Source organism: Gopherus evgoodei, chromosome 16 (assembly GCF_007399415.2).
Source record: "Gopherus evgoodei ecotype Sinaloan lineage chromosome 16, rGopEvg1_v1.p, whole genome shotgun sequence".
Classification (NCBI taxonomy): domain Eukaryota; kingdom Metazoa; phylum Chordata; order Testudines; family Testudinidae; genus Gopherus; species Gopherus evgoodei.
Window position 1 is genome coordinate 7,749,739 of NC_044337.1, and position 16,452 is coordinate 7,766,190.

At 42.8% G+C, this 16,452-nt stretch overlaps 1 protein-coding gene across 16 annotated transcripts in view; it reads left to right on the top strand.

The window, feature by feature from the left end:
* Window positions 1-16,452, top strand: part of CACNA1B (calcium voltage-gated channel subunit alpha1 B) — a 507,473-nt gene that overhangs the window by 351,439 nt on the left and 139,582 nt on the right. For 9 of the 16 annotated variants that reach the window (XM_030535592.1, XM_030535597.1, XM_030535598.1 and 6 more), the window contains 2 exons: window positions 6,026-6,132; window positions 13,622-13,684. In XM_030535592.1, coding sequence (XP_030391452.1) covers window positions 6,026-6,132; window positions 13,622-13,684 — 170 coding nt within the window. The remainder of the gene's footprint in view (window positions 1-6,025; window positions 6,133-13,621; window positions 13,685-16,452) is intronic. The other 7 variants (XM_030535599.1, XM_030535601.1, XM_030535608.1 and 4 more) reach the window with 1 other exon arrangement.

Sequence of the window (16,452 nt, forward strand, 5' to 3'; positions counted from 1 at the left end):
TTGGCGAATAAAATTAACACAAGGCTGGTTGTAATGCTGCTCCCCCTGCTACAATGGTGTGTGTCCTGCTAATTAACAAGGAGAAATGTGTTTGTCCAGCAACTAGCAGAACGGGATCCTAGGTGCTAAGATAATACAATAATTAATAATAAAATCCTTTTGGGCAGTTATATTTCACAGACTTTTATGGATTATTCCATCTATAGTAAAATGATCACTAATCCTTGTGCTTGTTGCACCAGTAGTGAGTGAGCTTTCCTTCGTAGAGCTGTGACAATACTTGCCAGGCAGTGGCATGCCATGAAATTTTCAGTCAGGCATGCAGTTGTACATTGGCACGCAAGGTGGCATCCTCCATGCGGTGTGACCTTGCACATACAGTACACGTGAGGTCATGCTCTGCAAAATGGTATCCTCCACACAAGTTCAGGGCCAGACAGAATTATCTTGCAGGCACAGCCAGACTGAGGCATTCAATGCGTGCCTTGCAGACACAGATGGCACGGCACTGTTGCCAGTAGTTCAGAGATACCATACATCCTTAACAGTTCTTGCGGTGGGAAGCCAGATTAAAAGAAGGTCCCCATCCCATCCCAATTCCTGCCACTCAGATACAAACACAGTTAACTATACCATTGTACAGGGCTGTTTTAGGGTTGAATTTTTCTTCTACAGTTCTCCCTCCCTGCTAGGCAGCTGCATTGCTGCCTTCAGTCTGCAGCTCTGAATGGAGCTTTGTTTCCTGAAAGCGGATGTCTGATGTATAGCACAAGAAAGAGATAATGGGCATCAGGTGTATAATAAATGTTCCTCTGTGAGATCATGTTTCTGCAGCTCTTTTCTGTTACCATTCGTTTGAGTCCTGAGTTTTGGGAATGGGCCTTAGTTTTACTGGGGAAGATTTTCCCTTACAGGAACTCAGCTGTTTCTGTGCATTATAAAATCCAGAAATTCTTATATTAGAGATTTATGATCATAGGTGCATATTTCTTTTTTCCAGTTTAGTGAACAAGTTTCATTTGCACTATTGTTTCTGAAATAACATGATTCTAAATTAAATACACACTAATGCATGCAAGGATAAAAGACTAGGCCCCTTAGGGGTCTTGTCTAATAAAGTTCATCTCTTCCTTTCTAGTCCTTTTAACTTTCCCCTTTTGCATATTTCAGAAGCTGACTCTGATGGTTAGAAAACTGCCTTTGTTGAGAGTTTATAGAGTGCAATTAAATATTGACAGAATCAGAAAGCATTGCCAAATCACCGAGCTTCTTTTGAAACTCTCTTTCACTTCATGGATCCAAAAATCACTAGGGTTTTCAAAAGAGAAGGAAAAAGATAAAAGTAATTCAATTATGCGGCCTACCTAGACAATGAGAGATTAATCGCTAAGTAAATATGATCATGCAAAATCCAAAATGGCCTGGAGATATAATTAAATTACTCAGGAGTCAGCTGACCCCCAGAGACTTTCTTTGACAATTACATTTTAAAACTCATCAAGATCAGTGTTGCGTACAATGTCCAAATACCATAAGTAACCTGAAAATGACTGTTTGGGGAGGACAAAATAACCCTCCCCACTTCCGTTTAGGTCTGCATCTGTTCAGCCAGCACTACCTCTACTAGATATGAAATAGGACATGGTTTATCACATGACTTGAACTTATTCTGTAGCATTAACCAGTGGATTGTCACTGACAGTGGAAACCAACAGAGTCATTGATGCTGCATTTCAATGCAGTTTAGTAAGCGGAAACCTGATTAGAAAACTGACCAGTACTGTAAAGCAACTCCCTAAGAATACAAACTCCTCAAGTATTCCCCCTTCTGCTTTGAATAAGAGTGTGTGCTGCCCATGGGTGGCAGGTATCAAAGGCAGGGGAAGGCTCAGCCTACCAAATCTGCCTGCGTGGCCCTACCCACCCTCTCTCCAGGGCCCCTCTGGCTTCCCACCTCGGACCCACAGCTCTTCATTCCCATGTGGCCAAGTCCTGGGTCAGTGGCACCAGAACCATGGGGGGAGGAAGGGAGAGGACCATAGCTCTCCCACTTCCCGCTTCCCCTCCTCTTCCACCTGAGCCCCACCATCCCACCCCCTGGCCAGGCCAGTGTGGAGCCCTGCTGGGGAGCAGTCGGCAGACCCTCCACCTGCCCGAGGTGTGCGGGGGCTGAGAGCAGCCCCCGGCCCATGTCCCTGCCCCTCAGCTGCCCAGGGCAGGAGGAGGGTCTGCGACTCTATGCCGGCTGCCCACAGCTGCCTGCATGGCTCTCCCCAACCCGGCTCCATCCAGAAGTGGGGCCTCTAAGCCGCAGCCGGCTATGGCAAGAGCCACACAGGCAACTATGAGGAGCCGTGGAATCACGAACCCTCCACTTGCACCTGGCAGGCAGGGACACAGGCCGGGGGCTGCTCGGGCCCCCCGCACTGCGGGCAGGTAGAGGGTCCCCCATGGCTCCCCACAGCTGCCCGCCCGGCTCTTATCATGGCCAGGCTGCGGCTCCGAGGCCCCCCACAACCCCAGCCAGAGTTGAGTTCGGGAGAGCTGCACAGGCAGCTGTGGGGAGCCTGGGTCCCTTCACCTGCTCTGGACGGGGGGCCTGGGACATGGGCAAGGGGCTGCCTTCACCTCCACCTTGAGCAGTTATTTTTAGTAAAAGTCACAGACAGGTCACTGAAAATTAATAAAAATTCATGGAAGCCCCATGACCTGTTCCTGATTTTTACTAAAAATAACTCTGCAGAATGGAGAGGGACTCGGGAGAGAGTCCAGCCTGTATCGCTGCTGTGGCTCTGGGGTCTCCCAGGCATCCACAGCAGCTCAGAGATCTAGGGTCCCTCCACCACCCATGGTGGCTGAGAGCTCTGGGGTCCTTGCTGGCTGACAGCTCCAGCCCTACTGGCCCCAGAGCTGAAGTGGAAAATGTCACTGAGGGCTCTGGTACTCACGGATTCTGAAAGCTAGTAATGGATGACGGGGTGGATCATCTGATGATTACCTGTTCTGTTCATTCCTTCTGAAGCATCTGGCATTGACCACTGTCAGAAGACAAGATACTGGTGGATGGACCTTTGGTCTGACCCAGTATGGCTGTGTCTTATGTTCTTATGACCTTTGTGACATATTCTTAGCCTTAATGATGGTAATCCTGAGCATTCATATCAAAGTTTTCATCCATTGGTCAGATGCATGTTCCAGTGTAGGGATCATGGACTAGATATCAGCTTCAGGGAAGGAAGTGGTTAGAGCACAGGACTGAGAGACAGGGATGCTGGGTTCTGTTCAAACCCACTAAAGTATCCCCAAGCAAATCACTAACCTTCCTATCTGCTTTCCCTTCTGTAAAATGAGGCTACTGATAGAGGCGTATGACCCAGGGTGGCAGCGGCAGCTGCTGCTATTGTTAGCAGTAGTAATATTGGATTTGTATTGCGGTAGCGACTGTCAGCCCCACTCGTGCACCACGACCCACTGTGATACACAGTGTACAAACACAGTCTCTCTCTGCCTCAAAGAGAGCTTATAATTTAAGTGTAAGACAAGTTTAATTAATATGTGTATAGTGCTTTGAGACCCCTGGATAGAAGGTTCTACAGAACTATTATCGTCTTTATTTTATTATGAAACACTTGTCTGCTAAACACTGCAGTTGTTCTAAGTTATGTATTGCTAAATTTGTAAATGCAATAGCAGTTTTCTTGAGCTACAGGGTCTATCAAAATGTTGTGCTGCAGTTAAGAGTGGCTTAGAAGCAGGAAATGTAATCTACTTTCTAAGGTTTATGTTCAGTGAATGAGATAAAAAAAAAAGCCAATGACAACATTTAAACCTTTGTGATCGTATTAAAGTTGGCTAGAACTTAGGAGAAGAGACAATCAGAGAACCCCAGCCCATAAAAACAAAACTGTCAAACCTTCGTCAAATTACGGCTCTTTCAGATTTTATACCCCAAAGGATTCATATTCTGCAGAATAAAAATATACATTTGACTTACAGTAAGAGTCTCAAGTGATTGATAAATGTACTGGAAGTTGGCAGCTGAGAAACATTGACTTTGTATAATTGTTTAATGGAGCGTTTTCGTCTTGGCCTGGCTTGGATTCCTCCTTTAACTGCAATGACGATTTGCTCATTATAGATGTACTAATATCTGGAGAGAAAACAGCCTGAAAGCCTAATGGCAGAGAGTTTTTTTTCCACATCTATAATTCACTGTCATTTTTTCCTCTTGAAATGAGGAAAGAAAAGGAAACCAATTTCAAAGTGAGTTAAATCTGATCAAATACTATTAAATTCAGACCAGTTACTTGTTCTTACCTATACTATTCCAGGATGGAGAAATCCATGTGTAGGCTATGCACTAGTTAATAGCTCACAAAGCTAGTCCTCAGCAGCTGGAGGTGGCCAAATAGCATCCCACGGAGTGCTACGGTGTGGTCTATAGCTGCCCTCATCTTGGAAGAGTGATTATACTCAGAGTAGTGAGGTTAAAAGTGGCACTGTAGGGTTCCAGGTTTATCTCTCCATAATTTCCCTGACAAATTTGACTAGTTTGGAGGTTGGAAAGGCCGGCCCTGGGATCTGAGCCCAGACAGGTTCTTTGTTTCCATGGATCACCATCAGAAATAAAGATTCAGCAGTCAGAACGAGACAATGGTGTTGACGATACACTAGCTAGAACACAATAGATCGTGCTTCTGCAACTGTATGCGTCCTGCAATGCCAGCGGGAGTGACAAACACAGACAATGGTTATGGGGTTTTTTGGAAGAGTCAACTGATGTGTTTCTCAAGGCACACATGGAGCAGACCTGCTGTATAGGTCTGCTTGGAACTAGTTTTAAAGCCTGACCTGACCTGACTAGAGCCTGAGAGGGTCAAGTTGTTTTCAGACCTTCCCCCTGAACCTGTGTCAGCACTGCTGCCACCTCATCCTTGGGGCTTGACCTGGTGGGGGCTTCCCACTCCTCACGCCCCATGATTGCTTTCCGTCTGCCGCCTGCTGTCCAGGGGCTTGGCGCAGCAATTGGGAGACCATGAGCCACAGCTCCTCATACTCGGCAGCACACAGAGCGCAGCTTGGCGGTGGTGGCTGAAAAGAGTGGGGCATGCAGCCTCTCCTTCACAAACCCCTGGGCCCGAGGAGGTGGTCAGAGACTGCCTGACCCAAGCCCGAACAGGGTCATTTAACCCAACCCTGGTATTTGGGTCCTGTAGAGTTCAGGTCAGGTTGCAAACTTCTAATCTGCTGAGTAAGAAGGAGCTATCTTTACATGAGCATCTTTCTGGCCATAACTGTAATTTAATATGTCTTCCGATTTCAGGTCCACTAGGGTAAATCTGAAATAACTCAGTTGAAATCAGTGGAGTTACACCCATGTAAAATTGGTGTGAATAAGTTCAGATTCAGGTCCTCTGGTACATTATTTGTTTTAAGAAAAAATATTTTCAGTCTAATCAATGGAATGTGGCCTTATTTTACACCCAAAATGTCATGCTCTTATATATTCTCTTTCCACGTTATGGCATGTGTTGCCTGATTATGATGAGAAGAGGCATCAGAAGATGCACTCAGAGACTAGAGATTCCACCCAGCACGCAGTTCTCCCTCTTGGTCTGAGTGGAAGGAACCTAAGCAGAAGGAACCACAGGGAACCTTGCATTGTAGGATTTCCAGTCTTGACAGACTTTGCCACTGTATTAAAGATGAGGGCAGCTGCCATCAGCTCCATTTTATGCAGAGTAGCTGAGGCCTTCAGACTCCACCTAACTTGCTAATATGGCACTAGACAGGTAAAGCCCATGGGCCCTGATGAGGAAAATATGCTGTAACAAATCATGCGGTTGTGTCCTTTAACAAAAACTGAATGCAGTGTTTCAGAGTGTTTAACTGTTACTTAGTTAAAAAGTGTTGTGACAGTTGTGTATCACTTGTGGCCGTTTATGAGTTCAGTTGATTTTCATCCTAGGTCTTTAACTAAACGATGAATGATGTAACCCTGGATTTGTCTTGATTTCGGAAACAGGATGAAGAAGAGATGGAAGAGGCTACCAATCAAAAGCTTGCACTCCAGAAGGCCAAGGAGGTAGCAGAAGTCAGTCCCATGTCTGCAGCTAATATTTCCGTAGCAGCGTAAGCATAATTTTTATTATTTGGGAACTTTTATCACTTTGTTTCTGTTCTTCAGACTGAGTATATAGCGGTTCCATTGTCGCAACTCATAGGGCACATGAACTCTGATGTACGATATGAAGGACTAACAAGGGCTGTAGGTTGATTTGAATACTTCAGTGTCGATCACTTAATTTTGTGTTTTATTTGGTACCTTTGCATTTAGTTTGTTTTTCTTTGAAATGTCATTGTCTCTACATCACCGGAAAAGAAATGTATCTTAGAGAATTTTTAAGTTGTCCTAGGAAAGATTTCACCAGGTGAACTGTTATCATTTCACTTCAGACTTTCGTTCTGAAGATGTGTGTGTGTGCCATATAAAATTTAGTTGAAATACAATAATCTGTGCTTTGATAACTGAATTGTAAAGACCACCTCCTGAATTTCAGACACAATAGTGGCTTTGCATGCCCTTTGCTCTCAAAAAAGCCATTTGAGTGTGCAAAATGGGACATTTCACATGTGAACTGGCACTCCTATACACCTGGTTCACATTCATAAGTATCATCTTGCACATGCAAATGTAGGCTTTGTGCATGGAAGTGGGTGTACTTGTGTGATCTCCCTTTGCAAGAATGCTTAGAAAATATTACCTTTGGTTCCAGCTTTTCAAGTATATGAATCTAAACTTCTCCTGCAGAACATGCATAGGCAGGTGGAAATCGGTAATTTTCAGACATGTGCTGAGGCCTTTGAGGTCAGTGGGAGTTTTGCCTGCATAGGATAAGGACTTAATTTGGTACACTCAATTGCTTGTTTGTACATATCACATGCATTTTGCATGTGCTGCTTAGGGAGCCTGTGTTTGAAAATGAACACATTTTGAAATGTACTTATTGACACATACAGTTCTTCAATTTATGCAGTTCCATGGGGAAGTTTGAGTGTCTTTGTGTCAAAAATACTGCCCTTCTGTTTGCTGGGAGCTGCAAGTATTTCTCGACAGCCTCCAGTCCTCAGAAAGGGGCAGCTGGAAATGACTCCAAGGAGCAGGGAAGCCTAAACTTATTTAGAATAATTTCCTGTCCAGGTGTGTTCCAAAAATCTGTCGTCCAGAGAGAACCCTATTTAAGTGAACAATTTGCTAATATATTTTCCCCAGTGTAAATCCATCTCATGAGGCCTTCATTAGTGTGTATTTAATTTAGAATCATGTTATTTCAGAAACAATAGTGCAAATGAAACTTGTTCACTAAACTGGAAAAAAGAAAAGAATATGCTTAATTTGTTTAACATTTTTTGCAATTCATATTTGTAGGCTATATATATGATTAGAATTATAGATCATTCTCCTGTTATAATGATTTGCCAGCCTCAAAAAGAAATCACATGAGAAAAGTTACTGTTGTTCTTTGATGTACATGTGTGTACTGTAATTTTAAAATGTAAGATGATATTGCTTATTCTATTATTGTTATAAAATGATTGTATATGTGAAGATTACTTAGAACCCCAAACTCCCATTGACTTTAATGGGCCCAGGATTTCACCCCCGATTATTAGTTACCAACAATACTTTTAGTCCCTGATTTTTCATCAGGCTTTAATCTGATTTTTGATATCACATGATCAATTTTGTGACTACAGTTACATGTAAGTGCAAAATTGCAAGTTACTATTTGTTGCGTCTACAGTTATATCTGTTCAGACACCTGTGTGCCTGATTTGTAGGTACATTTCGGTGGTTAGGCTTATAAAAAGAATGCAGTTGCAGATGCAATTAGTTGTTTCCACATTTAACAGCAGTAGCAAAATTGTGCTTGCAATACTAGAGGCCACATTTGGAAATGTAGAATTTATTCTTTCAAGGATGTTTCTCTAGACAAGTTGTATCTGCTGAATAGAAGCATGGGATACTTACATGGCTACTGTGATTTACTTGCATGTGTGAGTGAGTGATACTATGTTGGAAGAAAGACTGAAGAATAAATAGATGGGTGATTGAATGAATATCGTAGACAGAAGAACAGATTAGTGGTTAGAAGGTAAGTAGATGTGTGGATGGATTGTTGGTTGGTGACAGGTGGTTTAATAGATGGATGTAACAGAGATTTGAGTGATGTATAAATCTATCCACACTGAATTTTTTTTTTTGAAATTTGTGTTTATAATTTTAATAGGTCTTTATTTTTTAAAAAGACTTTATTTGATTTTGTGCTCTTATTTTTAAATTTACTTTCAAAAAGCATATTTTAAAATTAATTTCTGTCATAACTGATGACCTGAGTGTAAACCAAATTATGAAAATGTATTTCAAAAGTCTCTCTGCCTGTGTCAACTAAAATAACTCTCTCTTTCTTTCAGTGTTTTGTAGAGAGAGCGTTGTGATTCAAGTGTTTTCTTAGTAATGTTGTTCATGTTAGCAGAATGGTTCTCAATGAACCTTGTAGTGTGACTCTTAAAATGGTTTGTTATTAATTTGGTGGACCTGTCCTTTGGGTTCCTAGAACCTACAGAGGTGACAAAATCATCCTGGTGCTCAGTCTGGTAAAAAATCATTTCTATTTTCCCTCCCTTCTGTTTAAACAGTAAGATACTGTGCTTGCTACTTTGCTTCTATTTCTTGTCAGTTTTGTAACATTTGTTCTATAAGTGGGAGCAAATCCTGCACCCCTTCATCTAATCCTCTTCACTCCTATTTCCTCATCTGATCAAAGTCTACATTTGGGAAACTCCTTATCGTGCATTTACACTAGAGTGGGAGGCAGCGTACCCAAGTTTTCCATCCTCATGCATTACTATGATGTGTATATACTGTGCATTTGTTTGTATGTGGAGGTGTACATGTGTATCCATATGCCTGTGATTATCTGTACTTGTCCTTTTGCTCTGTTATGGAAAATAATGTCATTTAACAATAGCTAAGCTCCAGGAAGAATTCAGCTTACTGAATCAGTTATTTAACTTGCTTTCTAGGCTACAAAAGTTAGTTGCTTCTTTAGTAGGTCAACCTAATTTCAGGGTATTAAGTGATATCTTAGAATTTTGCAGATGCATAGGATTCAGTGCGAACAAGGATTATTTTTTGGTTGGTAGACAGTAAAGTCCTACTACTGAACCTTGAAACTGTTTTAATAATTTATTGATCTTTTCAGCCAAGTAAGGATATCATCTGTCTCATAACTGACTCAGAAGGTGCTATATTATAATACTGCATCTATAACTGGGAGAGGCAACGAAGTAAGTTATTGTAGCTTGTGGTTTGTTGATCTTTAAGGATATCAGTGATTCAACCTCTACTCCATAAAAAGGGCTAATAGGAGTGGATTGATTTGGCCATGACTTGGCTTTTTTTACCTGGTGAACTCTATCCTGAATAGGCTTTTTATTTTTTTTATTTTCTTTTTCAGGATTGAAGCTGATATGGGACATTTTTCTGTTGCGATGTTTGTTTTAAAACAAGATGTTTGTTTAATCTGTGTTTTACATTTTAGTTTTAGCTCATTCTTTTCATTCTGGTTTTGTGATTTTTTTTCTGTTTAGCGTTTTCCTTGCTTTATTGTTTCTTGAGGTGAGTTTGGGTTTGTTCAGCTTACCCAGAGTTGTCCTTTGAAAACCTCTGTTTCGTATAGCATTTAAATTGCTCGGCCTCGTGAACTGAGCTACTGTAATAACAGATGGGACTTGACAACAAGCCATTGGTGCAATTTCCTTGCTGGCGAAAATGGAGGAGAGAGGGGGAAGTCCATCTGAGGGGAATTCCGCTTTAATTGTAGAGTTCATTAGCTGATAGAACAAGTTACTGGGAGGCAGGAGTCAGTGCTTTTTTTCTTGCTCTGCCACTAACTCACGATGAGAGTTGGAGCAACTCATTTAACTTTTCTGTGTCTCGGTGAGGAAAACAGGGTGATGACTTATTAACTTTGTGGCGCGTGAGGCTCCATTGGTCAATGTGTAAAGCACTTTGAGTTCTTACATGAGAGGCACCAGAGAAGTGCATCACATCAGGATTGAGGATTAAGGCACAACGCCCGTATTCTGAAATGTAATTTTTTGTCAGTAAGTTTGCTATTTCACAAACCTTCAGTCCCAAACACCACACCTTTCAATTCCTCCTCCACCTCTTCTTTCCCAGCCAGAGAGATGCACCAATGTCATGTACAAAAGGGGCTGCATTAAACAAAAGCACACACCAGCTCTCTTCACAGTTCAGTTGACCATACTGACAAACAAGTGATGACTCATAAAGGAATCTGAAGCCCCATGCTTCACCACTGGCGCTCAGAGGCTACTGATGCAGAACTTGTGTTTAAAAAAATAACCTTTGTGTTTCCAATGGCTCTGCCTCAAACTCTTCTTGGGGAAAGTCTTAAAACAGCAACAGCAACCGCAGCAGCAGCAACAGCCAAATTACTAGATTTATAACAACCTGCAAAATAGTTGTGCCTAAGGTGTCACACTGAGTGATTTTTTTTTCAATGGTTTTGAGTTGTAGCTGGCTTCCAAGAGTCTAAGCATAACATGCTGCACAATAAGTCTCCAGATGGAGATTTTGATGGGAGAGGGAATCCCCAGATATAATGGCTGTAACCCTGTATGGAGTGATAAGGAGACAGTTTCTCCTTGTGGCAGAATATACGGGCCAAGCCCCACACTAAGAGCTGTCTCTAGGACTGACCATGTGATTGACCACTTGAAATGACTCCATGTATTTTCCAGTTAACAACCCACTCTATTAGGTGACTGGTTTTTGCTGGTCCCTTATGTAGTTGCTTAAGACCTTTTACTTGTGTGCTCAGCTCAGACCTCCTGCTCACAGGTAAACCCTACCAATTGCATTGCTAGCCCTGACCCAAGGATGCTGCCAACTCATCATAAATTGGTACATAAATAAAAAAGATGTGATGTTAAAATACCAAAGCCAGTACATGAAAGAGCAGGTGCCGTAGTGCAATTCCATCTTCCACACACACTTCTTAGTGATCATCTGTCCCTTTTGTACAGGTTTGGGGATGAAGGTCTGGGCGGGTTGTTTTTTTCCTCTTGTCTCTGGAACTCTGTGGTCCGTCCTACAGTCGTCGTTGTTGGGCATGGCTGTTGGTAACCAGTAGAACCCTGCAAGAAATATGCCTGAATAACTAGCAAATAAAAAGTTCTATGTACGATGACGTACAGACTAGAAGAGGCGTTCCTTCTATCTTGCCGGCTTGTTGTTTCTTCTCTTTTCCTGCTCCCGGAATGTGCTGGTGTTTGGGGTACCGTGACTTCCTGTTAGTTTGCTTTTCTGCCCTTTTTGTCATGTAACTGTGAATCAGCAAACAGCTGCCCAGAAAGACTCTGTCTGTCTCTCTCTCTTTCTCTCATGGTAAGTAGCAGCAAGCAAAGCTCAAATACCTCCTCCACTTTGCTTTGAAAAAGGAGGCTGTCTTTGCCCTATGAGTCGACACAGTGTGATTTCAGTATGAAATTAGCTGACGGATGTTGCAGAACAGGGATCCCAGCAATGAAGACAGAGAAATGGACCTATGAGAGCCCTTTTGCAGGACTTGTGTAGTCATGTTTGGCCAAGTACAGGGATGTTTGGCAGCATTATTGCGGGGCCTTCATCCTGCATCGGACCAAATGAGGCAATGAGGAATATGATGATAAGCACAAGTGTTTTGCCAAGGGATTTTGAGATGTGCTTTAAGCAATAAAATACTTCAGTTTGCCCCTGTGCCTCCACAGACACCTTTGCCAATGCTGGTTCCCCTTTCCCGGAATCTCTGATGGGTTAAGCCGTGACAGGTACATTCTCTGCTATCATGAGTTTTCCACCTAGTTTTCTCAGGCCATTCTACCCATACTTTAGACATTTATGCAATAGTAGGATCTTGCTGGGAACTTCACTTAACATCCTATGGATGCAGCATCCAGCCAAATCAAGCAATAAAGGAGTTCCAACTTTGGTGACCCCATAACAATAATTTCCCTTTAAAAACGTAGAGTGCCAGCACCGAAGGGTCAAAAATGCTCCTGTTTGCAATATAAAATATACTAATAATGAAGTTATGGCAAAATAACCATATGGTTGCTCCCCAAGACCATTGATTCCAAGCAAAGCCAAGTAAGTGTCTTTAATGATTGCTCCCCTGCACAAGCTATCCCATCCCCTATCTACATACACTTCACCTTGGTCTACTTTTAATTTTATAATACATTGTTACTTAATATCCTGTGGATTTGTAATGTATATAGTTAAAATTCCACCAGTTCATCCTGCTTTCCCCCCTCCAACCGCATTTCCTTACCAGGGGCAATATCCTATCAGCTGGGCCTTCTGGCTTTATCATACCAGCTGTTAGCTAAATAAACTCCACAAAAATCCAATGGAAATAAAACGGTGTTTAAACTGAAAGTGGTAAATTCAGAAAGAGGACAGGTCATATTTTCCACCTCCTGGGAGGGATCTATAGACAATGTAATGTTGCAAAAACCGAATATATAGAATTATTTTTAAAATTAGAGCTAAGTCTCCCTTTAAGTGCTGGACCAGGCAGAAACTGCCCCCCAATCTGTCAAATCCACCCCTACCCCACCCCGATTAGGCAGTCACATGTGTTAAATGGAGGCAAATCTACCAAATAAAACATGAACAAACGCCTCTTTATTTCCGTGTTTGAGACACAGACGTGCTTCCTGTTGCCCATGCGGATGGTATATCCCAGAGGTAGGCAACCTATGGCACGGATGTTGAAGGCGGCACGCAAGCTGATTTGCAGTGGCACTCTCACTGCCTGGGTCCTGGCCACTAGTCCAGGGGGGCTCTGCATTTTAATTTAGTTTTAAATGAAGCTTCTTAAACATTTTAAAAACCTTATTTACTTTACATACAACAATAGTTTAGTTATATATTATAGACTTTTATAGAAAGAGACCTTCTAGAAATGTGAAAATGTATTACTGGCACGGGAAACCTTAAATCAGAGTGAATAAATGAAGACTCGGCACAGCACTTCTGAAAGGATGCCAACCCCTGGTATATCCTCAGGGCTAGGCCCTTTTTCCCTACCCCATGGATGCTACGATAACCTGAGTTGGAATTGGTGGCCTTGTGGCCTTCTCTTAGTTGGAGATGAATCATTGCAGTACATGCTGTAAATGCAAACTCCACCTATTTCTACAAAGACCTCTGCTCTGGGGCCCTGAAGGTAGCTTGTGCAGAGGACTTTGACTATGTGAGTACTGCATATTGCAGTATAAAGTCTTACTATCATCTTGTGTCTTTTGGTTCACCTTTTTATATTTTCTTTTGGTTCTGGTTTGATTTTCCAGTTGTTTTCCTTTTAACTAGAAGACGATGTCTCAGTGGCTTCCACACTTTCTGAAGCTTGTCCGGGCTCCTTCCAAGATGCACGCTGCAGCCTGCATTCGATAGGACACAGCCTGTATGAGTCTCCTCCCGATGTCTTTTATAGTTTCTCTTCTCTCCTTTATTTTCTCACCTTTTTTTTGTTTTTTGCATGTGCAGTTTTGTAAAGCAAACTCGAGGTACTGTATCTCGCAGCTCGTCAGTCTCCAGCGTAAATTCACCGTGAGTTGCTCTCTGTTACAATATTCAGTAAATGGATTTATGATATATAGCTATATATTTATAAACCTCCCTGCTTCCAACCCTCCTGATGCCTTCTCCCTTCCCTTATTTTTTCCAAAAATCATTCACATCTTTGTGGAAAACCTCCAGACCAACATATGGTGGAAGGACTGGAAGGTGTACAGCAGTGCCATATAATGCTTGTGATTTGGGCGTGAGCAACTCTGTAGTGTTTTGTACATTGGGTGTGAATTCTTCCGCTTCTTTCCTTTTTTTTTCTTTTTCTCTTTTCTTCGTTCAGCCCTTCGCTTTGTCCTTTCCTTACTTAGAAGTTTTCCTTTCCTGTCCCTCTTACTTTCTTCCTTGCCCTCTTCTCTTGTTTTGTGGCCTGTCTTGTTCTCACTTATATTTTAACCCTCTGTGTTATTTAAACACTGGGCTAATGGTTTTTATGTTCCACCAGTGTTTGCACTTTTGGTTCAGGAGGAGAATGGGGCCCCACCATGAGCGTGCTCTTTAAAATGAAAGCTAGAAGGGGAGAGTTTTAAAGGGAGCCAGCTTCTGGAAACAGGACTCAAATGGGACAATGTTTGAAAACACTGCCTAAATAACCCTTGGAAATTTGTTATGATGAGTAGACACACTCCTCCACCCCCTCTTGGGGTATGAGTTTAAAGCTCCAATGTATCCTAGAATTTCGCAAACACAGTGGTAGACTCTTCAACCATTCCACCCACTTCCCATTAAAAATCCCACCCTCTCCGGGCCTCATTGTGACTCATGAGTAGGCTTCAAAGGTGCATGTTGCAGGTTTGTAGAAAATACCTTTGATCCCTTCCACATCATGCAGTGATGTTTGTCATCAACTCATTGAGTGTCTTTGCTTATATTATACTTTTATCATTTTATGTTACTTTTCTACAGTGTAATGCTCTTGGGAAGACAAGTTAGTGCAGTTCAGACACGGATAGCCAGATCCTCAGGTACGACATAGTAGGGCTCAGCGTGCCTGAGCAGTTGGGAAACAGAAGGCTTTCTGCCTCTTCCTCCCACTCCCTGATTTGGAGTGGCATCTCAGGTCTGGTTTTGCCCCGGAACAACTTAGAGATGTTTGGACTGATTTCTCCAATCTCTGTTCACTTTGTGCCATGCTGGAAAATTTCTCCTGTGTAGAGGGAATCTCTGTTGGTGCAAAGTTGGTGGAGAGGACTGTGCTGCCTCCTGCACCAATTGCGATGTCTGTCTGTTGTGTAGTTCACTGGAAGCCTTTTGCAGGATAAGGGGAGGGAGGTGGAAGAGAGAAGAAAGGTGGAAGTTTGGCAGGGATGGGGATGTGGTGAATTGAGTCTATGCCTGATTCTCTGCTGGTGTGGGACTTTACTCCAGCAATGTAAGTTAAAACTGCACCAGAGCAGTGTAAAGCAGCTTTCATGTTAATGTGAACCAGGCCTGTTATCTTTGAATTTGACCCATGTTGCCCATCTCATGGAGACGGGGGCAGACTGCGCTTTTAAAAAACTGAAATTGACTGACAAGTACACAAATCACGTGAGTATCATTGACCCTAAGGCCACTTCACACCTGTTCAGTCATGTAGTGGAGCCTTAAAGCAGGTGCAGATATAGTTTATATCCACGTTAAGGCCCCTTCACACTACCAGAGCAATAAATGTGAATCAGGCCCATTGTGTGTAAGGCAGATCTAGAATTTTGAAAGTTTAGCTAAGTCTGCATTTCTTTCTCAATGCATATCTGCAGTGTTTTCCCCAGCTAAATAAATACTTGTTTGGCTAAACAGTTCACTGGATCCCATACGTAGCTGTCACTTGCCAGGGCCGGCTCCAGGGACCAGCGAAGGAAGCAGGGGCTTGAGGCGGCCAATGGAAAGGGGCGGCACATCCGGGTCTTTGGTGGGAATTCGGTGGCGGGTCCCTCAGTTCTTCTCTTCCTCTTTGAGCTGCTGCTAAAGTGCCACCAAAGAGGAAGAGAGGGAGCGAAGGATCTGCCGCCGAATTGCCACTGAAGAATGAAGTGGCGCGGTTGAGCTGCCATCAAAGTGCCATTGATCGGGGCTTTATCTTTTTTTTTTTTTCCTGCATCACCGCTTGGGGCGGCAAAAAGATGGAGCCGGCCCTGTCACTCTCTATATGTTACATGTTGGATTTCCAGTATCCAGTGTGTACCAATAAAATCCCCTCTGTACCTAAACTTGAAGGACCTGATTCTCAAGGCTTGATATACAATGGGGGGGAGTCGACCTAAGATACCAACTTCAGCTACGCAAATAGCATAGCTGAAGTCAGTGTATCTTAGGTCAATTTACCTGGCCGTGTGGACGGCAGCAAGTCGACCGCTACCTCTCCCCCGTTGCACGGTGGAGTTCCAGAGTCGACAACAGAGCAATCGGGGATCGATTTTATTGCGTCTACACTAGACTCAATAAATCGATCCCCAATAGATCAATCACTACCCACCATTCCAGTGGGTAGTGTAGACATACCCTTAGCTATACTGAGGCCTACACACAGTTTTGGCACCAATATAACTATTTCAGCTAGAGGTGCTGGTTTTTCTACTTAAACAGTTAAATCGGTACAATCCCCCCGTAGTGTGGATGCAGTTATACCAGTATAAAGGTGCCTCATAGCTAATTCTCCTTCCCTGTGGGAATACTTATACTGGTATAAGATACCTTTATATCAATATAATTGCATGTACTCTATGGGGATTCAACCATTTTAACTATACTGGTACAAAGGGGAATCATTT